The sequence below is a fragment of the Dermacentor silvarum genome, chromosome 4, assembly GCF_013339745.2.
Source record: "Dermacentor silvarum isolate Dsil-2018 chromosome 4, BIME_Dsil_1.4, whole genome shotgun sequence".
Lineage (NCBI taxonomy): Eukaryota > Metazoa > Arthropoda > Arachnida > Ixodida > Ixodidae > Dermacentor > Dermacentor silvarum.
Genome location: NC_051157.2, coordinates 34,966,595 through 34,994,443, shown reverse-complemented (window position 1 = coordinate 34,994,443; position 27,849 = coordinate 34,966,595). Strand labels below are relative to the sequence as shown.

At 54.2% G+C, this 27,849-nt stretch overlaps 1 protein-coding gene across 4 annotated transcripts in view; it reads right to left on the bottom strand.

Moving 5' to 3' along the window:
* The window catches only part of LOC119449767 (ecdysone-induced protein 74EF), a 201,584-nt gene that overhangs the window by 7,277 nt on the left and 166,458 nt on the right, over positions 1-27,849 (bottom strand). For all 4 annotated transcript variants that reach the window (XM_049665434.1, XM_037713023.2, XM_037713026.2 and 1 more), the window contains 3 exons: positions 4,874-5,053; positions 4,190-4,294; positions 3,667-3,786 (listed from right to left, as the gene is read on the bottom strand). In XM_049665434.1, coding sequence (XP_049521391.1) covers positions 3,667-3,786; positions 4,190-4,294; positions 4,874-5,053 — 405 coding nt within the window. The remainder of the gene's footprint in view (positions 1-3,666; positions 3,787-4,189; positions 4,295-4,873; positions 5,054-27,849) is intronic.

Here is a 27,849-nt window from a genome sequence, read left to right as displayed (position 1 = left end):
CACCACTTCAATTTCCGCCCGGGCAGCTCCGGGAAGGCCTGATGTGACATGACTGCTTGCCGCGCAGAGTGGAGGCTGGCGACCGGCGGCAGCTCCAGTCGCAAATATTTCGTCCTCCAGTAGCAACGCCGGGCGCTCGCGCATGCGCGTACGATATACGTGCCGGGGAAATGAAAACGACTTCCTGCTTTTGCATCACTGACAATCGGCAACTTCTCGGGGAAGAGTTGCACCCGTCAACCCTACCTATGAAACGTAGGGTAGAGATTCTGCTGCACGATTTCCGCAAACCGACGGCGTCGAAAGAGCAGTGAGCACGCGGGTCCGGCGCGACATTGCGGGAAAAAAAAAAAAAAAAGCCCACGCGGAGCATGTTCGCCAATGTGCCGGCGAAGGGCGAAGCGGTGCAGTCAGCCGCAGAGAACGGGAGCACTTTCGCCCGCTTTTTCCAGCGAAGCTTCGCTCTCGCGGCTCAGGCGCTCGCACGTCGTCGTAGTCGCCGGCGAGTGAGCGCGCCGGCGGTGGAGGAGGAAAGGGGAGCCCAAAAAAAGGAAACGCGCCGCCGGTTCAACGACTCCGGCTCGCGCCAAGGTCAGCCCAAGAGCGCCACGCCCGGCGAGCCTTCTTCACCTGCGCGCTCGCGGCGCCCGTTGGTGGGCGACCGTTTCCGTCACGTGCTCTTCTGCCAATCGAGATGATCGTCGCCGCTGCGCCATGTAACAACGTCCGCTCTCGCCCCCCTGTCGCCGCCGGCAGGCACCCTTTCTCGCCGCCACCACCAGATTTCTCTCCATCCCCGCGTGGTGTCATTGCGACACTTTCCGCTCCGCGCCGGCATGGCTGACAGATAGTAGGCGGCTTGAATGCGCTTGTTTTCGGACACCGCGAAGGGAAGAAAAAAAAAAAAAAAAACGCACAACGTGCCAAGCGAAGCGCACGCGAGTAGCAACGCCGGATACAGCCACAGTGGACTTCGCGCCCTGGGAGGAAGCCGGAAGGCAAACAGACGTTCGCCGCTATCAGCAGCAATCTGCAACGCCCGGACTGGCGGCCCTTCTCGCGCGCCTGGCCCTCGAAAGCTAACACTAACACGCTCAGTTTACAGGAGACAATGGCGGAAGTAGCGAGCTTCCTGTTGACGACCGCAAGAACTTTTGTAAAGCTCAAAACCCCACGGTGCTTGTAGGCCGCTAGTGCTCCGGTTATACTCTTTCGCGAAGCGGCCAGCAAGTCGTCCCAGAAACGGCTTCAGCCTTGCACGCTTTAGTGGCTCAAAAAGCTGTCAGAAGCAGCGTGCTCTTGTGCCAGCTCGTATAAACCGGCGAGCCGAATCCACCAGCTTTATTTGGTCGATGCCCATGAGGAAGACCGGTATCCAAATATAGGCTAGTCGATCGGAACAGACTATGGTGAATCGTTTCATAAGACAGGTGCCTGGAAAGCGAGCCCACAAAGGCGTCTGTTACGCAACAGCTAGCGCCCGCTCTAGTGAGCGAGTTTGCGCCAGTGGGTCATTCGGGGACGAGCTAGGCCGTTTTTCTTTGCCTGCTCTCACCGCCGGCGGTTGGCTTCCCATGAGCTAACAACAAAGGCTCCGTCTCTTCGAAAAGGAAAGCTCGGAGAAATCCGTCCTTCCTTCCCCTTTACGCAATGTTCGAAACTAACGACTCCCCTCCGTCTCTCCTTGTCGCGTACGGATTTTTTTGCGTGGAGCGGCGGAAACAGCGGACGCTCTCGGCCCAGTGACGGCGCCAATTACACAATGGCAGCGGTTCCCGTACCGCATTTATCGTTTTTACCTTGCCTCCTCTTACGTATGAGCACGTAATACACAAGTTCCGTTCTCTTCAATAGACAGGCTTGCCGAAAACCGAGCGGGAGAGAAAGAGAGAGGGGAAAAAACGTATACGAAAAGGGGGCGAAGAAGCAGTCAGTCAGAGTGCCGGCTCCCTGGACAGCTTTTGCCTTTTAGATTTTTTTAGGACCACCGAGAAACCCCGACTGGGAAGAAGTGGGAAACGGTGGCAACCCGGATACACACACTGGTTAGGCCTACTTTTCTTTTGCTCGTTCAGTAGGACGTGGTCCTTCTTCCTGCATAGCTTCTGGGGAGGGGCCCCCACGGAGCTCGGCTCCCCGAGCCCTTCCGTGCACCCCCCCCCCCCCCCCCCTCCGTGCTCTCCAACTCGTAGCCCCGCGCGGGGAAACCGAGTTCCGCTTCCTCCCAGGCGCAACAGCTGAGCTTGACCTTGAAATGTGCCGGGGCCAAACAAGGGCGCGGACGGGGACCGCAATCGCGGAGCTCCATGCCTTCTCCCGGTCGGGGGTCACCACAAAGCAGCGGCGACGTCCACGCCGAAAAGGAACGGAACAGTGGCTTCGCGACACTACCCTCTCTTTTCCCGTGCATTCTCCTTGAACGACACCATTTTTGCGCCTCTCGAAACGGTGTTTTCTCTCTCTCTTTTTAGTTGGTGATATCGTATGCGCACGGAACCAGAGAGAACGCTCGGGACTTCTGCGGATTTAAGAAATGTTCTGTTCGTTGCCAATGCCAGTTCCTATGAAGTACTAAAGTTACAGTAGCAGGGAACGCATATCCGACGTATTGTAAGCTTTCCGCAGCGTGCGTTCGCCGCTACGCATTTATGGCTCTGTTATTTCCGTCGTAATAAATCCCATATGCGGTTACCGACTGAAACTGTAAACCCCGTTTTACGCATTTCTGCCATCAATATAGCAATCTTTTAGCGCGATGCGAAATGCACACGCCGCAAATACGTCCAGCGACGTTTCACGTGGCAGCAACGTAAGGGTGCTTTATTTCTGCCCGGGGCGGCTCTATATGACGCTAGATCGCCCAAGGTTGCTTCAACAATCAAGTTCCGCGATATTTCCTTCGCCCATCGGCTTCCATTGAAGCCACGTCGCCTCTCTTGACTGGCTCCAAGGAGAAAACTTGGTGGAATTCAACAATGTCCACGACAGAAACCCCACGTGCATGGTTAGAACCGGCGTTTACTAGGCGAATGCAACGTGGCAGCGTGCGAAGATTGGTCATACTATACAGTGAGAGCCGACCCAGTGCATCTGCGCGCCGACGGCTGATGACGCCACGCTGGCGAGCTGAAAGAAGCGCTCCACGCAGTTCTTGGCCTTAGCGTTAACCAAGGCCGCCGTTGCGGCTTCGTTTTCGGCTCGCCGGGGCCACAAGATGCGGCCGCTCGAAAAAGGAAACCGCGCCGTGACCCAGTTGAATCGTCGGGTCGCCCCGTGACACACTTTCGAGACTGGCAGCCCGCCGTACACGGCGGCTCTTACGCCCTGTTTCGTAACGGGAAACGCTCTCGGCACGGCTGGCGCGTCTTCCCTGTCTGGGCGCCTTCTAATTGGGTCAGCAGCGTACGCCCACGCTGACCGCCCGGCGACCACAGATATTATCCGAAACTGTCACCTGCACGACACCTACTTGTAGCAGACGAAAACAACTAGAGTATTGAAGGGATGCTTGCAGCAGACGAGCAACGTCGAATGAATGCTTGCAGCTGACGAACACGTCGCATTCATTGAGCGGCTTATCTATACCGAAGGACTGCTCTGAGAGGCGCTATATAGGTTTGCTTTGAAGTGCTGCTTTGGGAATTCGACAAGGCGAATGTGACTTACATGTTGGAGGCCGGTTGCTGTAGTGCTGAGATGCGTGAGGTGTAACGCCGGTCTGGCAGTATGGGGGGATGTAGCCCAGTCCGCTCGGGCTTGGAGATTCAGGAGTCAGCGGGGGTGGAACTGCAGACACAAAGCAAGCCCGTCGCGGCCACTCAAATCTAGCTCCTCCCACTGTACAATGGCAACCGAGCAAATAAAAAAAAAAAAAAAAAAGAAGAAGGAAGGAAACAAAAGCAGAGCTACCAGCTAAGTATACCCTCGCCCAGTCTACAGTGGCTTGACGCAAAATTAATGACGGTAGTGGGCCAGCGAAATCAATCATGATGATGAGATAACCGCACGTTTTTGATGTTTCTTAAATTAAAATCTCTTTAGTTACTACTCACTCAGACGTGAGACGCTTTGATTGTGGCGAATGAATCCAGGATTTGACTAGTATATCTGGTCGTTGTGATAGTCATTTCCTTCCTCACACAAGTCAGCTATTGCATCCAGTACCGATAACTATGGTAAGCCAACTCACCAGGGGTACTTTGTAACCGCGCCTTGGACTCGTCATTGCTGAGCGTACCGCTGCTGCTGTCCACGTCCGACACTCCGCTGTCGGCAGGACTTGGGGGAAGGGAGCCTGTAAAGAGAGAGAGAGAAGGCGAACGTCAGCGATGGCCTCCGTGGTCTACTAAGGGCTCGCTTGTTGCCTTCTTTCGGCATCCGCATGACACGTCAATGAATTCGAATTCACTGTCACAAAGGTTCAACTTTCTGTTCGACTAACTAACCTAATTCGATATCGTAGAGAGAAATGTATATGCCTTAAACGCTTGATAAATATATTCGTCAAAGCGACTTTGGAAGCAATTCTGGTGCTCACAGAAGCTTACAAGTTGAAATTAAGACCTGCAGGTTTGTTAATCGTCAATTTTTCATATATATCCGTTAGGCCTCAAGTCTAGCAAATATGCTTTCCGTTACAGCTGAAGAAATGTAGAAGTTGTGTTGCGCTGAACGCTAGAACAAGGTGCTTCTCATAACTGGGAAACACACAGCTTTTGTCACACCCTTTCATTTGTTTTGAGTACACAACCGCCTGCTTTTCAAATAGAAAGCTTTCCGGCTGGGATGACCAGGTGCAGCTATGAGTACCCCTAATATAAGCTCTCTCTCGAGGCAAACAAATTCAGCTGTAAAGCAAGAGCAGAAAGCGCACCTGAGCTGCTGCATGAGACAGCCGGATTGCAAAGGGTTGACAGCGCCGAGTAAGTGGGCTGCTGATGTTGGAGAATGTTTTGCAGCAGCGTCTTGGAATCTCTCCCCGGGCTACACCGCTGGAGGGTACGTTCGCAGCGAGACAGCAGGCTTGGCCGAACATCCTGGGGGCTAGTGTCCACTGCACACATCAAAGGAAGAGAGACTTCGCTGAGCGACAGATCTTTCACCGAGTACGCCAATCTATAAGCAACAACGAAAGTACATTCATGAGTTCGTGTCATGACGAATCAGACTAAGTGTTCCAACAGGTACACCGGCGGTAAAGATCTGAAAGAAAAGGCTTAATATGAAGAGAACTGCAACTGTATGTCGCACTGGTGATATTATCGAGACAATGACGGATTATGGCTCTGTTAAAAACAAGGCTTGTTACGCGAAGCGTACGCGGAACGTAGAATGATGTGACACATACGACGAGTACTAGCGTATGACTATATAACTAGCCCGGGACAAAATGTTGCTAACCCACTCAAGCAAGCCCCGCTACGATAACCTGGTTTGTACCCATGTTTGAGCATACCTTTGGAACATGTATGCACTCTCATATCAAGCGCCACATACGGCGAGGCACGCAGGTACGTGGCATGCCAGTTACGATCGGTGCGCGCGATGTCATTAGTTCCCTCTACGTCACGCACCAGCGGGTTCAGATCACAGAGCCGTGTCCTGCGTGCTCTTGGCCCCCGTAGTGACGCGAGTGAAGCCCGCTCACTACTACTTCCGGCACGCGTTTTGCAACCTGTTTGCGCACGCCAACTCAGCGCGGGCCGGTTTTTCGTTTGAGCCGTGAACACCGGGCCGGCTTTGACAATGCGACTCTTTCTTAGAGCGATGCTGTCTTTGCCTGTTCTCCGGAGTTTGGCGTTCGTCGTTGTTCCCTCGCCGGATTTATTTGTGGATATATATAGACAACTAGGGTCCCTGGGCATGTGACCGAATGGACAACTTGCTGCTGGCTTGCTTAGTAGGCAACTTGGGTCACTGGGTACGGTTGCTTATTCTTCGCCAATTCCCCAGAATGAATGCGCCACTGTGGCACAGTGAGCGTTTAAATGTATTTAGATAGGTGTCGTATGCTTGTGTCGAACTAATATCAATAGACAACCCCCCCCCCCCCCCCCCCGAGACTGCGGGCTTGACTAAAACGTCGCCTCCTACGCAGTGTGTTGCTATACACGTGCGGTGCACGAAAGCCTGGCTAGCTTCGCGACAAGGAAAAACACGCTCGCTCGCGGCCGTAAATATTCGACGTGCTCTGGGAGGACAACGGGACTCGTGTCACAGACATACATACCACAAGTGCAGCAATATCTCCCCGAAAGAAAAGAAGAAAAAAACGAGAAGAATACCGCCGACGTAGCGGTTAACTGCGCTCCGAACACGCCGAAATAAGGGAAGCAGCAGGCAAGCCTTAGATGTGGCGTCATAAATCAACGAGTTATGCGTCTGCTCGCACGTCACTACGCGCCTGCCATAAATCGATGGTAAACGACCAGCGCTAGTAAAAGGACTCATTATCTTGTCATTGTCACGTCACGTTCCGGCGAAGTTAGAAACTGCGGCCGTCTGGAAAGGAAGCAAGACGGGGGTGGAGGTTGTCCCGTTTTTCCCGCTTGCGGCTCCGCGAGTCCAATATCTCGGACAAGGATCGGTACGTCTGCGCGATACGTAAGGGGGCCCCCGCACAGTTGGAAGCGTTCAGCGATATCTCAGAACGCGGATGTTTGTTGTGTACGCGCCAAAGATCTACAGAGCAAGAGAGAGAGAGAGAGATACGTCGTCGGCGAGTGAAATCATCGCGATCTGCCACGTTCATTCTAGCCGCTCATCAATACAGTCGGCCAGAGGACGCGCGCTCAATGACGGCTTCTTCCAAACGGGATTATTCCAGGTTTTGAAAACACACACGCAGGACAAACGGGGCGGGCGGTTGGACGGTCTCGGCTTGCGTAAGCGGTCGCCGGAGAAAGCAGCCAGCTCTGCGCCGCAGCGCGCGTGCTTTGCGGCAGTGCGCGAGGGGAGGGAGGGAGAGAGAGCGGCGAGAGGAGGGAGCGGGGAGGCGGCGACGTTAAGAGAAAGGAAAAGCGCGGATAAAGCGGTCGCCAAGAGGGGAGGGTGGAAGCGGCGCACTTCCGTGACGCAGAATCAAGGACAGCCGGGGTATTCTGGGCGCCGGGGTCTTCGAACTCGGCCAGCGAGACCTTGAAAAGCGCCGCCCCGCGGACGGCGCGCGAATCGAAGCCGCGCGCTCTGCTCCATCCCGGACGGGCGGCGGCTGCTGCTGCTTGCGAGCGGCGGCGCAGACTTCCGCCAGCGGCGCGCGCGCTGCTCCGATAGCGGCGGCGACACCTGCTGACCCAGTGACGGGCCGCCGTTACTGACGCTCGCGGCTTGCCGCAAGCGTTTACAAACAAATCCGTAACTGTAGTAAATCGCAGCAGATTCGAAAAAAATAAAACGCCCGTCTCGATATCCGACCACCTATCGTTCGTTACAAATTTAATGGTGGCTAGCGGCAAGGAGCTCGCGTCATCACCCTGGAGCAGGAAGCATACCGGCAGTTGGTGCATACATAAATCATTCGGCGATCTTCATTTCACTCACTCTATATAGCTGCGCGGCAGATCACAGACCAACAACTGAAGCGAAAGTCAAACGCGTCTATTTCTGACGTAATTCGAAGGACTACGACGCCCAACAAAGCTGGCGCCAAACTGCTTGAACGTCTGACTAATGCTGCTGCTACTACGTGCACAGCAACGATCGGTAGATCCCTCGCTTATGCGTTGCATCAGCAGCGCGGTCGACGCACTTGTGAAAACAGCTGCAACAAAGCACGCGCTCCGCCCCATAGTCTGTCTATTCATAAATTCGAAGCGGCGCAGCGCGTGATCTCACCGAGCCGAACGGAGCCTGCGCGGCTTCCGCGTCTCCTCGCTGCACCTGCTACTGCGTGTAACGTACGTATACGGTCTGCGCAATGCCGACTGTCGCTAAGACGCAGTGTTGAAACGTCAAGAAAGGGGACGTATTACTTCGAGACGCCCTTTGGAGAACTCTATCGGTACTTACACACTCGCATGTAACCTTTAGCGAACCCAGCTGCCTATCCAAACGTGCGTCATCCATACATCGATACGTGCAGCGAACTACCCGTTTAACGCTATGCGCTCCAGCGTCTATGAACGCGCATGTAAAGCCATTCCTGTGCGGATGTCATTACGGGTGTCACAAGGTGATGTACACCTTCTGCACCACCTTAATTTAGTGTTTCATTGAGTGATTTCATTAGCTGCACAAACTATCCCTGCGCGAGAACGCTGACTGCTTGTCCAACGCAGAAACGGCCCGTATGGTACCACTGCAATCAGCGCGAAAAAAACAAGTTGTTGAGCGTGTTACGACGTGGTATAAGCAGCAAACACAGCAGCAGCACCTTTAGTGACAACGCTGTTTCGAGGTGTTTTTCGCAACACTCCGCTTCCGGCAGGATGCAAATGAATCAGGACTCGGTGTGCCAATCGTTTCACGGGTGCGGATGAGCGCACGTACACGCACTACTCTCCGTTTCTATTACATGCTGTTACTGCGTGAAGTAAGGCAAATCGTATGGTACTAGGTACTTATACGCCACCAGCCTATTTCCTTACGCAATGCCATAGCACAGGGAACATGTTTTGGTCGGGACATGCAGCGAAACCAGGTCAGCTGCTCAAAGGGAATGGCACTAATGCTTGTCGCGTAAGCAAAGAAACCGTCTGCGTAGCGTGGCGCTCGGCTAAGCCGCGGCGCGGACGCTACCGTGCCGCGCGGCGAAAGAGGCCGTCGAGAGAGCGCGGAAGGAGAAACAAAAATATGGCGCAACGCGCGCGCGCTGCAGGAAAGACGAACGCGAAGATGGTTGGCCCACCGACGCCGCCGAACTTGGCCCCAATTTCAAGCCGGAAACAAAAAAGGAGGCGGACGTCGGAGAGGCAAGCAAGAGGGGGGGGCCTACTTTCGGGAAGCCGAACGAGGACCGCCGCCACCGCCGAGTTTGCGGCAGCGCCAACGAGCCATGACCTAGATGCGCTGCTGCCGAGGAGGCCTCACCCCCCCCCCCCCCCCCAACCTTCCCACCCGGAGGCGAACGGGGGGTCGGGGGGCCGACAGGGAAAGTAGCCTGCGCCCCTTACCCCCTCTCCTCATCGCCGTAGCCAGCCCTCCCTCGAGGCGCGCCACCTTCGCTGCCGTCGTTTCCACGGCCGCGCCGTAACGCTGAGGTAACGGCGGTCCCATTCCGACCGGACAATGCGCAACAGGCCGGCAGCCACGCTTTGCTCTGTAGCTGATAAGCCCAACTTCGAAGGCAGAAAGAGAACGACTATTGCCTCCTGATGATGATGAGTAAAGTGTGCGTACGTGTTGTAACCATGAGTACATCATTTTAGTACTGACCCAAGTTGGGTCTCTTTAATTCGGCGGGCACGCTATGCTCGCAGCTTCGCGCTACATATCTTCAACTAGAACCTGACACCGAACCGGCATGCGCCCTTGCTCAGGTTAGTCCCTACCGCACGACTTACAGCAATGAGGGGGCGGTGGGGGGGGGGGGGGGGTTATAATTCCGTCCCGTACATCGCAAACTAATACGGCAGGAGTGTTGCGGTCCTTAACTGAACGCGGTGCGACGCGGAGCGCAGTTATCCTGACGGCGGTCGTCCCACATTTTTCTGTCGACGTGGGGGCTATATACGAACAAAAAGCCCTGGGACTCTTCCGCGCTGGCGAGAGCAGACCCAGTTCCGCCGACAGGCGTGACCCAGATGCCTTGCCTAAGTGCCGCCGCTGTGGGCCGGCGGCGTCGGCACTGCACGCGCACAAAGCGGGGCGGTAGAAGTTGCCGCGTGCGGCACACTCCGTCGTCCGGCCTCGTTCCGAAAAAGACCGCTGCGGCGAGGAGTTAGTCGCCCGCGGCAACGGACACTGCGCACAGCTTGAGGCGCGGCCGCATCACACATCAGTTACCGGGATATGCGGTGCGCGCGAGAAGAAACCATTTCCGGCGACGTGAGGCGGGCAGCGCATCAAACATTCCTCGACGAGTTGGCTACGTGACGAAACAAAAGCCCCCGTGTCACAGTGGCCGATGGAGAAAGGAAACCTACCGCGGAGGAAGGAGAGGAGGCAAGCCGCGGGCTGGGGAGAGAGAACGGTGCGCAACGCCGTTGGAAGCGCGAGAGAGAGAGAGAGCGAAAAAAAAAAAAGCGCAGAGGCAGGGAGGCGTGCGGCTCTCCGGGCGCAAATCGAGGTCAAGGCGTGCGTCACGTGACCGGGTGAACGCTCGCGCCCAAGGTCCGCTCTTCCGCGCGGCGGAGGCAACCCCTGCGATGGCGCGCGCGCGCGCCTGCAGCGCTCTTCCGGCTCGCGGAGGGCCGCAACGATTTTTCCTGCGCCGATTTCGAACTGGAATGTTGGCTCTGCTTTCTGCCGCGCGCGCTATTTGCTGCCTCGCTCTATCGAGTCTTTAGCAAGTCATTCCTCGATTAACTGCACCCGCGTTAAAGGGGATTCACGTGCGCCTTACTGTCTGCACTAAGCATTGACACCAGCAGACGGAATAATAGTTTGGCCTTCTCCTGTTCGGGATAAATCCAAACTTCAAGTAAAACAAAAGATTAAACAAGTTTAGAACAAATAGAGACGCCGAAATACTAACGCCACATCTGCGTTCTTTTCGTATCCGGCTTATGAAAAATCACTACGCATAAAAATACAATCTTCACTCGCCAAAAGCGTTGTGTCTGTGAAACGACTCATTTATCCACGCGAACACGGAACGGTGGAAACGCGACAGCGATAGTGACCACAGGAAGCGCGGGTGATTACAGGGCATATCGACAGATACCAGTAGAAGAGCCGACACTGCGCGCAGGAGAGTACGAACGAATTCAACGTCACAGAGTGACGCGAGAAGTGAGCTTGCAAGCAAGCAAGCAAGGGTCTGTAAGGAGAAATGCGATGCGGTTTCCGCATGCGATAGCTCTCGCGCGTGCGGTGGCACTTGGTGGCGACAGACGTGGTATATAGTATACGCCGCGTCGTCGACTGTTGGCCCGGCGTCGACGCGTGTTTGCCCCCGCGTCGTCTAAATTTGGGCTTTTCCTATTTCCCGGTTACGCGCGCGCGTGCGCTCACACTCCGTGCATGGCGGAAAAACCTTGGGTGTCCGGCGGGGCCACTCGACGGCTGAGCGGCAGGACGCCGCAGCGGGGTTCCGCGAAAAGCGAGCGGCGACACGGTTCCTGTTTACGACAAAGCGCGCGCGCGCGCGCCCTTATCGTCGCAGCCCGATTTCCAGTCGCCTCCTCGTCGACTCCGCGTACCACCACTTGGGGAAGGGAGTTCGCGCGGGCGGAACTTGCGGCGACGCGTCGCAATGACGGATTACATACACCTCGAAGGAAACCGGGGCACGCGATCCGGGGCCCCTTCGGAACCCGCGGCTGCCGCCGTTTCTGTCGCCAGTTATCCGCTTCACTGGCGAGAACGATGGCGGTGAAACCTACCAGACGACGCAGCGCAGAAGGGCTGTTACGGGAGGGACACGCGCTCCGTGTATTGCGTCTTTTCAGCGGTTCCGCAATACCATGCCCCAAAACTGGCCCAGCAATTAACTAGTGAACAAGTTGAAAGACTGAGTGACCAGAGTCTAGACCTCGCAGAGGGTAACGCGCTGACTATGCTGTGGTACCAGCTAGTGAATCAGGTTGCGATATTGTTTTGGTTACATTATGTTGATAGATCACAGACAGCTTGCTGCTTGGCGCCCTGTGTAAGCTGAACGTAGTTGCTTTCCTAACTGCGGCATCCTACTAGAAGAGCCGTATAGTGGAGGGAAACAGGACGATGAAAGGCAGATTCACGGAACTAGGCTCCGCGTGTTCACCGTTCCCAAGTGAAATATGAAAGCGTTCTTCTACAAGCTCAGATCGGACAGCTGCAGCTCGAGGAGTGCCGCCGAGGCAGGAAATCTCGCGTTTCTGGATCTAGTGGCGTCATTGAGGCCCGATCCCGGGCGGCGGCAGAATCAGCAGCGGCAGCAGCCCTGGCTCAGAGCCGCGGTCATCAGGGAAGCGCACGCTGCTGCCGCTGGCCTTGGAACACGCACGCTTCCCGGTGCGCCGACAACGAAAACAGCCGCTCAAAACTTCCTGTTTCGCCTGCCCCGATGAGTCGCGCGCCGCTGACGCAGTCGCCGCCGCGCGCACCTACGCTACGCCGCAGAGAGCGACTCTTTCCGCCGCTTCTCGGGTGCCGCCCTCCTCGCACGCTTGCCTTCGGCTCTCTCTCCCCCACGCGGCAAGGCGGGCCAACGCGGCACGCCAAGTCGGAATGGTGCGAGAAACAGAAGCGTGCGCTCGGTGCCATTGCAGGTGCACGCAACTCAAGACACAAACAACTTCGCGGGCCGATCCCCTCATCAGCAGCTACGGCGCTATGAATCTCCCTTCCACACGGGCTGCACCGAACAAGGCGGCAGTCGAGGCGAAATCGCAATCAAGATGGGCGACAAGCCGCCGTTGCAAGTACCACGTCCCCAGCTTCAACCATCGGCCGAACGTCGGTACTGCTGCCCAGAAGGCATCGATGTCTCTTCCGTTGCTTCGATAGGTCAGCTAGATTGTCGGACACTCTGAAAGCCTAGTCCTCCCTCTTCACGATCGAAGCGTGCAGCTGGCCTCAATACGGCCAGCGCGACGCCGGAGAGGCGATAGAACGCTGTCCCGCTGTCTGACAGGACTCCGTCCAGTCAGTGCGGCTGTCAGCAAGCCTCGTCATCTCGACCAAGCGATGGAGACCCCGTTAAGTCGACCCGGAAAGGTATGCGCGGCCACAAACGCGCCGTGGGGGCCAGCACAAGAATCGCTTTGCGTCAGGTTTTCTACGATGTCGCACTTTCGGCAGCAGTCAGTCAATCCGAAAGGAGCGTGGTTGTCGCGCAAATCGGGGAGATCTTTTGTTATTCGCCGTATTGGACAATGAGCGGCGGACGAAACGGGTGGGGAGTGCAGGCCGCCCCTGGAAACAGCCAGCGTCGGTGGCAACGGGAAAGCCCTGGCAACCGGGGAACTCCTCCGATCGATATATGGGCATTGACACTTGGCCAGGGCGGCTGCGCGCATGCCCCGTCTACCGATTCCACGAATTCGCCCGCTCTTCTTCCCTCCGGGATCGCTTGAGAAGGCGCCGCGCCCTTTTAGCGCGGAAGAGTACCAGCGTCACCGGAAAAGCCTCCACGACCAAGGCCAAAGGTCAGCGGCGCGCCGTATCCGCGCGACAACGGTTTCGGAAACATCTCGTCAACGGCGATGGACAAAAAGAACCGTTCGGAACACACGCAAAAACGGACATGTCGGGAAGGTGGGCCGCAGACAAAGCCGGAAATGGAAGTCTCCAATCTCCGAAGGGTGCATGGTTCCACGCAAGATAGCGGGCGGCCGTCCCATGCCGGCCGTGCTGCGAGATGGAACAGCTCCCACTGCCTCGTTTCCGCCCAACTGAGATAGACACTGGCTTGCCACTCGAGGGTAAAAGAGTGGGTGGGTGAGCGGGAGCAGCACACTCTCCATGTGGATTACTTCTTACCCCCAACATTATATTGTCTCTCTCTCTCTCTAGAGAGAGGCCCCGAGACCCGTCAGAGTGGGCCCGCTGCACAGCCCGGAGCCGGCAACTCTCGCGCGATGGCAGCAGTGCGTGACACCGGAACCTGTACGCAGAGATCGGCGCGCGGTGTACAGCGTGGCTACGGCGTTCTCCGAAGCAGGAAATGGCGCTCCCCTTCCGGCGACGGCATTGCGGACTTCCGGCCAGTGGTCCGTCATGCGTGACCCGCCAGTCACGTCACTTAGACCAAAATAAGAACAACGGACGCTGCCACTAGCAAGCGGGCAACGATTTAACAATGTGTGCTATACTACTGGCGTAATGGCGCATCCTGAAACTGCAGAGTTAAATTGCAACAGCGCCGCATTACCACTTCGCCATCGCTGCGATCGACGCTATGGCAGACGCCGCTAGGAATCCAACCCTCCGAGCCCCTCACAAGCGCTGTGTATATGGCGCACATTCGACACTAAATAAAGGCCACCGTGTCCTGGAAAGCCCCGTTTGTATGGGACGCTATGCCCGTTCGAGAAGGGGGTGTTTACAAGGGCATCCCCCCGGTTCCACTTCGCGACCCCGGACGGAGCGGAGAAGAAGGCTTAAACCTCGGCCTTGCCCGATTTTTCCCGTCGTGAAAGGGGGGCTGCCTCTCTCAGGTTCATTCAAGGTCCGACCTCTTTTACTGCGGCGAAGGTCGGACGACGGAGAAAAGGATTGACCCAGAAAAAAGGCGGCGGTCGGTTCCCTCCACCACCACCACCACCACCGCGAGCGGCAGCGAATTTCCGACAACACGCGAAGGGCAAAAGGGGGAGGGGGGGAAGTGCTTCTTCCTTTCCGAGGTAGCGGCGCAGAAGCTTGGGAAAATGTGGCTCGACCTTGACAAAGCGCCGGGATCCCGAAAGGAGCAGAGGGGCGCTCGGGCGATGTGGGGGCACGACGCCGCCCGTTATGTCACGTTGATCACAGCACACCCTCCCATTCTTTCCCCGACAAACCTGCGGAAGCACGATCGGTGCGCGCCGGCAGGAGAAACGCTATGCACTCCGGTGCCGCGAAGAACGCGTCACCTAATGGAGCGCTTCCGAGCAAGCGGCACGGTTTTCCGGAACGGACGCGACTGCGTGGGCTTCCAGGCATGTCGCAAATGAAAACGGACCGCCCTTTCCTACGCATCGGGCCGGTTTCCGACTGTATACGGCCAGAGGGATAACAAGTTTCGCAAGCAGTAGATGTTACGGGCTCTTTAGGAACTTTCGTTGTGTCCTTCGTTACGCCGTGCTAGAAAACTATCACCATCATCACAACCATGGCGGCATGAGCACCGACGAAATAAAAGTTGAAATACTGACGCACGGGTTCAGGGAAAACTTTTCCCACGGATGTCGTACTTCGGCCGGCTAGCGATGTTTCGGATGGTATTTGGAAAGATTCTGTTAGGTGTTCCTTTGTGCTCCAACAGGATCGACAGTTTCGGCGATGATAGAAGACAAATTAAATACGTAAGGACAATACTGTGACGTATTTTCTTTCCGCTTCCGTCTTGTTTGACGCTGATTCCTCCAATGTGCACAAGCATAGGTTCTTTTCTATTCGCGTTATTCGGGCTAGCATGCTTCGTGTATTTAATTCTCGACTTGTAGGAGGAAGATGCTACGCCTTCAGCCTGAGACAAAGCCACCAGGCTGCGGGACTATAGTAACGTGCCGCTTACGTCAGGCTTCTCCACAAATAGCTAGACATATGGAAGAATCACGTTCCATGATTGCAATGGCATTCAAATGTGCACGTCGTGTCGTAACATGCGATGCCGCCAGTCCACGCGCATTTTGCCCTGAGCCAGCCGCAGCGGCGCGCCCTGGTCGACCTTCAAAGCGGAAATCTGTACCGAGCGGCAGCAGCCCCGGCGATGACACCGCGTCACTACTGCGCCCCTCGCGCAACGGCCAGACGCGCGCCCCTTGGCTGCTCTAGCGAGGCAGGCAGGCATGGCCGACCCGGTTTCTTCGCTGGCTCGGCGACAAAGAGGCCCAAGTGGGTCAGTGAGGCCTCTTCCGACGGGAGGCCCAGCCAGCAGCTCTCTCCGTCGTGGGGCCGCCAAAGGGGCAGCGAGATCCGTGCACCGAGCCCCGAGAAAGCTGCTGCGCTGCAGCCATCCTCTTCTCAAAGGAGGCTCGCTCGATGCCGCGTCTTCAGTCGGTGCGCGTTCTCGTCCACGCGACACTGCGAAGTTTCTTTGTTGAAGTTTTGCGACGAGACGGTCGGCTATGCCTTTCCGCTTTCGTATGCTAGTTGCGAAAATAATGGGGCACACCTCAGGGAATCCTCCTCATCACAGCAGTATCTTTAACAGCGTGATGCAGGTCAAAGCGCTGTGTAAAGGCATGGAAATTTGCTAAGTCATCTAGCGCTCTGTCCTGCGCCTCTTTACCGTGTCTTGTGTGGAGCTGTTCAAAATTCCGACGTTGAACAAGATGCCCCAACAAGCCCAAATGCACACCCCGTTAACGTCCTCATCAACCTGCTTAGTTCCACTTCAGTGTAAAGAACTGTACGGAAAGACCTTCATTTTCCCCCTGTCCTTCGAGTAGACCAAAGGAACCCTACTATGCCTGCCTGATCTCATCACACCCAACCATTTCGCCGTGGGCTTGGACAAAACGCTGATTGTACAACAAAATTTATATATCTCTACCACTTTTTACTTTGTTTCTTCCTCCCTTCGAATACGTTCCGTTACTCTAATAGACGGCTTTCTGCACATGCCTTCGTGAGCTACCGAACTTCACGTGTTCCTCATGATCTCAACTAGAATATCATGTGTCCGCGTTCTCTCGCCTTTTCGTACTGCCCGTCTTATTCGCACAACGTTACTCCGATCACTCTCCGTTACATCGCTCGTGGCGCAGTCCTTAGCTTCCTCTATATTTATTTCTTGTCCTCCATGTCCCACTCACTGATTATATACTAAGGATATCGCGAAATCCACTTGACCCGACCTTCTTCGCCGTGGTTCCCCATCCGCCACAGAATGCACCTACATTTTCCTAGTTGCCCCCACGTGGTGACTTAACTGTTTCTTGGTCGCCAGAAACATCTCAGCACTGTCTAGGTTCCAGGACTGGAGTTCAAAAGAGCTGACGCGGGAATTTTAAGCTCAGTTCGCGAGCTATTTTACGATGCGAAACTGCGGCGTGCTGTGCTCGTTCCGGGCGGACACTGCCGGCGACGTTCTCGTGTCCCGAGCATGTTTTCTTCGCGCCGCGAGGACGCTGGAACCTGAGCCGACGACTCGCATGCCGCCACTGTAGCAGCGGGGAAGGCGACGTCGGCGCACAGGCGCGGAGCCAAGACACGGGCGCGCGTGCTTGTGTGTTTCCGGCCAGTGGCCGCCGTGTGCCACTACGTTGTTGTCGTCGTCAGCCGAGCCAAGACCCAAAATAGTGTGTGCAGAGAAAAGGTTCCGTCAGATGAAAACAGCCCACGTCGTACAAACCCGCCGCCGGGCGGGCCACATTCGAAGCGGCAGCACCGCCTGCGTGCCAGCAGCTGCCGCTAGCGGAGAGTCTCCTCCAGGCGAGGGAGTCGCAAAAGATAGGAGAACCCGGCGCATCCGCCCGCCGATACCCTCGCGCGCGCGGCTATCATTGCAGCCATTGTGCGCACGCGACAGGCGGTAAACAAGGAAGTGAAAGGCCCCGAGGCGGGGAATGGTATTATGGGCACGCCAAGTCCGCCCGCGTCGCATTTCCTCGTTCTCGTGCGTGTGGTGGCCCCCCGCGGCGACGTTGCCGCTCAAGCGCTCCTCGAACGCGTGCTTTTCCGCCGAGAAGTCGACATCAGAAATCGTCGTTAAGTCGACTTCGCATCTCTCGTCATACTCTTTGCGCGTTCTTTCGGCGTCAACTCCCTCTTCATTCGAGCGCACCCCTCCGTAATGCGCAGTTTCGCTTGTGTAACTTAACAGCCCTGTTCTCTGTGACCCGATAATGAGGTGCGCGCTAGAAACAGGGAAGTAATTTCGCGCCGAGAGAAACGAAAGAACACGACAGGTGCACGCAGAGCTCGTTTCATGCGAACAGCAACGGCAGGAGTGGACTCTGGGGGAAAACAAACACGTGCGCATGGCCCGAACAGCGACGCGGGAGAAACCAAAACCCACAAATGGTCTTGGAAGCCGGAACAGCGCCCAGGCCGAGCGGCGTCAGCAGCAGCAGCGTTTCAGGGTAGCGGGGAGAAAGCGCGTCAGAGGCGAGGGCGAAACGCGCAAGAAGACACGCGATGATGCGAGAGGAGGGGTGCGGTTGCGTAAGCGCAGCGCGCGCGAGCGGAAGCTCCAACGGGGGCGAGGGGGTGGCGCGCGCGACGGGGAACGGCGTGCGCGGGCGCATGCGCAGCGCGGCCTGTCCTTGAGCGCCGGAGCCGTGCCATTGACCTAGAGTAGGAGCAACATGGCGGCGGCCTTCAAACAAGCCCAACGCGCTCCTTCCTTGCGCGAATCCCGTTCGCCCGCCGCCGTTGGGTTGTGTGAGCCGATCAATGCTGCTCCGCGCGCGAGTTGAGCCCCCCGCCGCTACTCGGAACAGTGCGGGCTCCTCTCCGGGAAGTCTGCGGTTCGGTGCGCTGCTGCTCATGGCGTTAAGACGCGCCGCTCTTTTATGGCTTTTTGCGGTCGCGTTTTCGCCGTCTGCGTAATACGCAGCTGAATATGTCACCGACGGCGTTAATGTGCACCTTTTGTTTTTCGTTCGTTTAAACAATAGATGATTCCGTTCGACACAACGGCCGAGAAAATAATTTCACAGAATAAAAAAGAAATTCCTAGCATTGATACTGCTAGTTGAAATGTTAAAGGGTTTACGTCAAGATCGTCCGCTGCCTTAAATAAAAAAAACGCAGTTTTTTTTTTTTCAGTGTTCCCCAGAATGTTGAAGTCGGCGAGGTGGGGAAAGCGGGAATCGCGAAGGGGAACCCGGTTCCATGCCTTATCGGGGTGCACCGCGGCTTCCCCCTCCTCCCCGCGTGAGGGGAGCACCTGTAGCTATGCGACGGCCCCGGTTTGGCAGTAGCAGCCTCGTGCCCGCCTCCGCCGTTGCTGCGGATGAGCGTGCCGTGGTGCCAAATGGGCTCGTGCTGGTTGGTGGCGATCGGCCAGTTTCCTCGTCGGTCGCCGCGAGAGGGAGGTGCCCTTCACACCAGCACGCACGGCTGCGGTCAAGACGGAACGCGCACCAAAGCAACGCGGCCGCCGCCGGAGCGCGTGCGGAGCTCCCTTTCCTCCTCGCCCGTGGCCTTGCTAGGGCTACGACCCTTCAAGGCTAGCCTCCCGGTGCCAGCGGCGCTAGTGTCTCCTCCTCTCCACCGCGCTGTCCGCGCTTCCGTCAGCGGCCGGCGGAAACTCTTGCGCGCTACCAAAGCAACAGCCGCTCCGCTGCTGGGACGTCGAGGAATTTCGTTAAAATGGTACAGCCATCGTGCCGACACACGCGATGAGGGACCTTTACATGTACGGAAGGCGCACACCTGAGCGGGACTATCCCGGATATGTCGAAATCGACTGCACCCGTCGGGTAAAAATAGAAAAGGACTCCCGCCCACGCGAACGAATTTGCGGGAGCGCAATTTCTGGCACCAAACACATCAGCACGGGCAAAATTGGCTGAACTGATACACGCGTACAAAATAAACTGAAAACGCGACATTCGTTAGAAGCGGTTAATAGCGTGCTTGTATCCTGAAAAACAGAGAATTTGTCCAGGGAACTACCGAAGAGCACATAACATGTGCAGTCTACTACAAGAACGCTCCCTTATAACAAATATGAGCATTGTTTCTTTATTCCCGATGATGCAGATGCGGTGCGAGAAACGGAACGAAATCGGCTACTGAGAAACGACCGCAGGACACGACACATGCGCACGACACACAAAAGACACAACAGATCGAACGACAGGAACGACGCCTGCAATGAAACAGCTCGCTCTGGTTACAAGGTGTGCAGGCTTCAGGAAGCACACGCTCCGAGAGCAGCCGCCACAACACACACGCGGCAGCAGGTAGGCAGCGGCAGCCGCCGGTCCGAAGTAGGCCAGCGGTCCGCCGGGTGGCCTACATCGCTATCAGGACGCGGCTCGGAAGAAGGCTCACTTCCTCCAGCGGGGAGGAAGCATTGTTCGAAACGCGGCCAATGTCAGGCAGCCGCGGCCGCGCTAATTATGTAAGCCGGCCGGAGTCGCGTCACCGAAGCGGCGTGCCTCCGGGGAAGCACCCGTGTTTGCATGAGCCGTGCTCGCTGAAAGGAGCACGTGCCCCGATGCAAGCTGAAGACGGGGACGCGTCCAACTACACTAACCGTAACTGTGTATTGACGGCGTGCTTTGAAGTCTATTTTACTACCAACTCTCATTTGATTACGTTTAGTCTTTTAGTGTCAATTGTCCTCTGATTACGTGAGAAGGAGAACAGCGCTAGACATTGCACAACAGCGCAAGGAGATGGGAAGGTTACGTAGTTCCTTGCTAACGGAAGTTGTGTGCATGGATGAGATAAAGAAAAGTTAAGTAATCGCGAAGGCTGTTGGATACGTTTTCCGCATGGCTTGCCCCTAACTGACAATCGGGCCGTTCGCTGCAGGCAATGTGACACTCCCTGAAACAAATTCGAAGAACAAGAAAAAAGAAGAAATCTAAGCAACGAAATTGGTCAACACTCACGGTATCGCTTCATGAGCGACTTCTTGAACGTTGGGTACTTGGCTCCCCTCTCGCCATCCCGGCCTCCGGCACTCATATCCAACAGTTCGTCCCGCATCTCGAGGGTCCGGGACGCAACGCGCACAGCTCCCATACACCGGGCCGAAACCCGGTCTGCCACGGGCGACCGTCCGCGCGAACCACACCAGAGCAAGACAAAAGTTTCCGAACGTATCGCGCGAAACACCCGAAACCAAAAAACGAGGGACGCGCACACCGGTCAAGCGAGGAGACAAACAACGGCGGGTGAGACTCCGTTCCTCGGAACCAACTGAGAGGTGGTGTCGGAGCGCGAAACAAGCCACAGCACGCTGTACGGGCAAGAAGATGATGCGCTTTCCGCTCAGAGAGACGCGAGCAGCCGCGGCACAGCCGTGCTTCCTCGGGCAAAGAGCGCGGCGCGACTGAAACGGCGTGCGCTCGCCGCTCCTGCCTGCGCCAGCCGCACGCTCTTCGCTCCTCCTCTCCGACGCGCTTCCCTCCTCCTCCTCCCTGCGCGCGGGTTCCCTCCTCCTCTCTGTAGAGCGCGCGCGCGGGGAGTCAGGTCTAGCTGCTCCCGCGGCCACTTTCTCCCTGGCCCAGTTGCCCGCTGCCCTTGACAACAGAGGGGCCGCCATTTTTGGGTCTAGGGAGAGGGAGAGTCCGATGACCGACGACGAATCCGCCGCATTTCCATCACACTACTGGGTGCTTGCTGTTGTTGCGGCTACCGCTTTGCTTGGACCCGCGCGGTCCCTACTTTTTTGTCCGTGCCGCCGACGGTCGGAACAAGCCCCGTCCTGTCGCTTCCTCTCTCTCTTTTTGCTATTGCTACTTGGGCGAGCGGTTCCGCTCCTGTCGTTAAAGCGGGGAAGTAACTCGAAATAATCCGTTCGCAGAGAGAGGGAGGGGGGGGGGGGGGGGGGGGGACAAATGATCGGATAACGCGGCCTGTATCGTCCACAAATTTCTTGCCAAGTCTTCGCTTGCCCGATCGTGTCTGTCTACGTGGTGCTAACGGAAGTCCACATTTTTTTTTCTTTATATCCAGGATTTCTTTGTGTCTTCTTATGGGTTACTGGTGGGAAATGGGATATCCGTTCTCGTTCATCGCTCAGTTCCGCTCCGAAGATAAAGCAGCAGCTCGAAATCTTCAGCGCGCTGTGCAGTGGAAACAATTGGTCGGATTACGCGACGTGTGTTCTCCACCAATTCTTAGGGAATTCCCGCTTCCCTACCGCACTTGTTCGATGTAGCCGCGACAGACAGAATACCACAACTTCCCTTTTTTTATATAGAGCATTCTTCTTCTTGCCTTATGGGTCGCACATGCTTACGTGAATGAAGATTGATCTTTGGCAAGGTTCTACCGTCTTCGTTGAGGTGTGGTTGAATTCAGTTGAGGCACTGGACCAGCATCTGGCGACAACGTTGACCAATTTGATTTGGTTGGTGGAATTTATCGTCCAAAAACGCATAAGAGAAAACATCGTAGAGGACGGCTCCGGTCTAAATTTTGACCGCGTGAGCTTCTGTTAACGTGCACCAAAAACTGGGTAGCATTCAGACTCCGTCGAAATACTGGCGCCGCCGCAGCCGCCGAAAATCGAACCGACAACCTAGTGCTGAGCAATAGAACACCACAGCTACCGCGGCGAGTCCAGCGTTGAACGAAATACGGTGGACAGTATAGTTAACAGATGCGCGTCGACAAGCGTCCGTGACAAAAGTGATTTAGGATTCAGGTCACAGCAAAACACTGTAAAGCATATCCGTATAGTACAGTTATAGTATAACTCGAGACTAGACATGTAGGTTTAGACAACCAGCAATTAAATTTTTATAGGTAATAAAGGTACGGATATGCTGCACGAGACGAATATACTGGGCGGCTAATGACGGCTTCGAACAGCTGTGTTTCTTTTTCAGCGAGACTCGCCTAGTATCCGAAATACTAGCAAAAGCATGCGACGTGAGCTCCATGAAACGACCGAATGTTCCTTCTAATTTGCAAAGGTTTCCGTGAAATAATAAGGCATGCAGGACTGGGATAAAGTATAGCGATTCTATTCCGATTCTTTTCCTTCCCTCGTGTCGTCAGTGCTCTGAGCCGCGCTCTGCGGACGTAATCACCAGAATCGAGCGGCCTTGAGCAGTGGGTGATAATAAAAGAATGGAATCGAGCGAAAGGAATGCTTAAATGCACTGACGTCATAGAGACTGCCATATTGTTGTGCAGAGGACATAGAAGAAAAAAAAAATGCCCTTACGTGACATTAGGTGAATACCCCCTATACCGGCTCAAGTCTTCTGTGCGGAAACAGACGCTGCTGCGGGATTTGTAGTAGAGTGGCCCGCACCTTTCCACCAGGACAACCCAATCTCCATGCATATAGAGTTTGAATATACCGCGTGTTTCTGCGACGGATATACCAGATTATTAAAGATACAGGATTCGAAACAGAATAATCTTTACTGACCTGTAGTTATATAGACAGCAGCGACGAACACAAGAACTTGTACGATAATCGCCAGCGCGATTTCAAGAAGTTTCCCATTCAGTGTCCAAAATAATAAATCAGGGGCATGTTATAATCAAGTCGGCCAGTAGACGAAGCATAAAATTTCCTTCGAAACTCTCCGACCTGCACCAACTTCGAGAAGAAAGTAATCAAAACCTGCTGCTGGGAGCATTGATGATCCCGCCATTATGTTTCTGCACTGCGGAAAACTGTAGTGCGGCAATATATTTCAACTGGAACAGTATATGACACTTCGCGGCACATTCTGAACGTTCTGCGTTCTCGAAAGTGGTGCAAGGCAGACAGTTTTAAGTAATATGTTATACACTGCTTCCGAGTCCTGTCTGACTTGAATTCTGCACCTCCGTGAAGTCATAAATGAAAAAAAAAAAAAACATAATTAGCGATATCAGCTACAGTGAAATTCGAAAGTGAAATTATTGCACTAATTAGTTAAATTGAGGCAACAAGGTTGGCTGTAAATCCTGCGGGGGGGTTTACAGCCGCTCAGTGACAGTAAGAGATATGGGTATAATAGGGAACGTGGGGAGGAAGGGGTGCATCTGAGAAATGTAACAGATGCTATTGACAGTGCAGTTTTCTGTGCAGTATAGGTGTGTTCACTGCTGCCAAGCTTTGTGCGTTTCTTTTTTCCTTCACCCCTGCCAACAGGAATCGTCCTATAACAGCGCTGACAGAAATGCCGTTAAGCGCGGTCAGGCTGCGTCCACTTCCGTTGGCTCAGCCACAAGGCGCGCCCACATTAAGTGACACACTAGACGCGATCGACACCCCTGAACCTCCTGCCCCCGGCTAGTCTAACACAGCGAAGCTGTTGCAGTTCCAAGTGCTGCGCCAGAATAAAATCTTTTCACTGTTCGTCATTGGCTTGAACAATGCACTGCCTACGTCGGTAGCAAGGCCTGTCCTTACAAAGATTCTCGTTCGTATAAGTGACCTTTGCCATTGGCCTGTCGCCTTGGCTAATAATACAATGTGTATATAGTTCATTGTACTGATGCGTCATCTCCTGCCATCTATCTACCTTTCCCTGTCTCTATCCTCTCCTCTTGCTCCGGTGAGGAGTAGCAGGCTAGTGTCGCGCATATCTATCTATCTATCTATCTATCTATCTATCTATCTATCTATCTATCTATCTATCTATCTATCTATCTATCTATCTATCTATATATCTATCTATCTATCTATCTATCTATCTATCTATCTATCTATCTATCTATCTATCTATCTATCTATCTATCTATCTATCTATCTATGCAAACAGGTACAGCGTCTTTCGTGAATGCGGGCCTTAGTAAGAAGCTTTCTGCGATTGGCCATTGGCGCGGCGACCCGTCTCACTATTTTGCCCATCGCATGTGATTAGCGGAAGGCATCAGAACACCGGGCCACGATTAGAAGTTCTTACGTAACCGAAGTTTTGTGAGCACAGGCTCTTCTGTGGTAAAATGCTGAGTGGCATTGGGCCGGTCGCCTTTGCTAATGATATTCCCAGCATCACGATTGCATTACATCTGTTCTTACAGACGGTTTCAGCGTTGGAATCGGTTTTTGTGAGTACGGGCACAGAACTTGAGAAAGGACCAGACAGACAGCGACAAAAAAAAAAAAAAAAAAAAATGAACGGAATGAAGTGGAAACTGCATTAAGCGGAAGGACACGTGGTACGGTTCAGGTGTGAAATCCGGCGTACACGGCTAGCCGCTGCACCATTGGCTGGAATTTGCTCTTACGAAACAATCTAGCGTAAGAGCTTTCCGTAATGCGGGCCCAGATTCTGAGTCGCCAAAGTTTTTCGTACAATAGCTGTCTTTTAGCCGTTAAAATGGCGATCCAGCTTTTCAAAAATGTATTTTCACCACCACGATTAGCCGGCACTAACTATAGCAATGCTGCGGCGAAAGTTGGGAGAAACATGGCGAGACCCGCCGCTTCGTAACGTAACAAAAGGCAGGTATAAGTAACGAGGTGAAACAGACAATGTGATTGCGCTTCGTCTTGTCTGTGTCACTTCGTCGCTAACCTGTTCATTGTTAAGCTACCGAACAGCGCGTGTTGGTCCCACCAAGATGGTGCGCGAAACTGCCCGGTGAACATTAACTGAAATAATGGGGCGCTTTTCTCCTGCTATTCGACGCCCTCAAATATTTCCTTAGCGCTATAGAAATGTGCTCATTTTCGTTGCCTTTATGTTTTAACTTTTCGTATCCAGACATTAGTCGCAGCGTATACCGTGATACATTAAATTGTATCCTGATCATTGGTGTTTTTAATGGAAGTGGAAATAATTGCTCAGAGAGGTTTCGAGAATTCTTATGTGAAACTGCGAAGCAGCAGCTCATGAAATATGAATGAAAATAATAATTTGCTTTTTTTTGTATAAGTACTAAGAGTAAAAAAAAATCTGAAATATACAAAATATGCGACTTGCTCCTATAGTGGGGTACAACTTTAGAAGGCAGCGGCATTTGCCCCTCAAAGGCGGATGCACACGAGCCTCTATAGCACTGGGTGCGCACTCTAACCCACGGTGGGAAAAAAATAAAGTTGCACCATAATACCAGTCGAACACAATCATCAAAACAGCACGCACTTGTGAGCATGAACTGATGTTTGAGACAACGTTAAAGCAGCGTAGCCATCGGATCAGAAAATTAGACAACCTGAAAGAAGATTTTTTTTTTTTTTTTGTCTTCGCTACTGTTGTCATTTAAAAAGTACGTCGCCGAGTCGAAGTGCAACTTTTGTACGTTGCTTGATTGGAGAAGTGCTAGGAGCACTAGCGACTAGTTTCGACGATACCTCCTGCCGAAGTTTCATTTTGCCAGACTCCCCAATGTGCCGAAAAAATGTGAAATTTGACGAATAATTAAAGTACAGTCGTCATTTCACACGATGCATGGCGTTGCTGCTCGTGGAAGAATTCCAAATATAATCTTCAAAAGCATGTCGAAAAACTGTCGATCAAACTGATATATTTATTTGGGACCGGTAAGGAAACACACTGGCACCAGTGTGTCGTTGTTATGTACATACACGAGTTTGTGTTCTACGACATACACGCGTTTGTGTTCTACGATAAACCACACGCTAAGAGGCAGGGAGACAAGTTTGCAATCCCGGTCCTCCCCTCCTTGCGTACACGGGCGTGTTCACGATGTTCGTATAATCCGTACGAAAGATACATGAATACGCTGTTCTTTGTACTGCATCTGCCCTCTGTGCCGTGGTTCCCGAGATACGCCATTATTGCAAGTTCACCTTAGCCGCGACGTCACCGAAACGAGCGAACGCATTTGGCCGGCGTAACTATACACAAATTATCTCCATTCGGCGGGAAATTACGTGCGCGTCAAAACCACCCGTCGTAGAAAGACGCGTCGGAAAGGAAATCTGCTGGGAATTTGTTGGATGCGATTCGGCATCCACTCGCATCGCATCGACTGACCGTCGATGCGGTACTAGTTTATGCAGCGTTGCAGGCGCGGAACACTGCGAGCCACGTTTCTAGCAGCCTACTACAGCAATGCACCGGTGCCCGGTGCGCCGAGCTTTCTTTGTTTCCCCAATCGGTCCGAACAATGGCGGTGCTGTCAGGGGGAGGGAGTGTTGCGCTGTAAGGAAAGTGGAAGCGGAGAGTGGAAGGAAGGGCTTGGTGGAGGGGGGAGGAGGGGGGGGGGGGAAGGGTTCTGCGGCGCAAAGTTGAACGGCCCGCTGACGTAACGGCAGGACCCGCCAGCTTCGTTGCGGCTGCCGGCGAAGAACGCCAGAACGGCGGAAGCGCACCACTGCCCTCCTGCAGCAAAAGCAGCGACTCCACCCCCCACCGCTCTCGCTTGCCCGCCCCCCACCCGTTGAGCTTTCGGTGTAGGAGGCGACAGCGCCAACCGCATCAGCAGGGTTGTCACGCGGCCGCGTCGCATTAAGATTGGTTACCCAATCATATACTCTCCATTAACGCTGTGCGAAACGTTAAACGCACCCTTTTGCTTCCTGCATCAAGTTCAAAAGAGAATGTTGAGTGTAACTGTATAAAGCACGTGCGAGCATGCGTGTCGCTTGTGTAAGCGCGCGCGCGCGCCTCTGTGCGTTTGTGGAGAGCCAGAGCACGTGACCCGCATTTTCATTTATTCTCTTACGAGCTGTTACTGTAATTAAAGATCAGCGCCAGCCTGAGTTCAGTAACGATTGCTCATTTATGTATCCCTACGACACCATAACGCGGTTTTCAGCGCGACATGTGATAAATCAACCGAAGATTTCACGCAGCGTTCGGTTCTCTACACAAGAAAATTGCGAAGTAAAATGTCGATCCCAGCGCAAGGAAGACGCTGTGTTATGTCGCGACGAGGAAGTCACTGCTGCTTCAACTTTTTCTTCTTTTTTTTATTTATCATCATTATTACTTTTTTCCTACGCTCGGGCGTTGTAGATAACGGAACGAACGGCGCGCCCGAAGGAAGTAATCTCCTCTGCGACACGCTCCATTGCTATCTTAGAAAGTCGCGAAATTTCCACGAACTCGGCGCGAAAGCTCAGGTTCCGGGTTAATCCACGTTGCCTGGCGTAAGGGGTTTAAATGTGCTTAGCTATATACGCGCGTGAGACCTTCCAACGAGAGTGTTACCTGGCGGTCAGCCCTGTTGCGTGCATGCTCTCGAAAGCACTAAGAGTGCTGCAGTGGCTGTACGCCACTTGACCCGCGCGCTTCAGTACAAACATGTGACGTCCACCTGATCGAACTGATAAAATTAACCAGCTGGAATTTGTTGATCTTTAGAACAGCGCTAAAAAGACGGAGCAGACATGATCCATGGTGGCAGATGACATCGGTGTTCCGTCTGTGTGACACCTTTGTTTGTCCAGGTCTCCACCACATTTGCATTGTTAGAAATATTCTAACGAGAAATGCAGCGGGCCACTCGAAGGAAAGCAATAAATGCAACCCGAAACAGCGACGCCTTGTTTGACGATAACGCGAAGTCAACGAC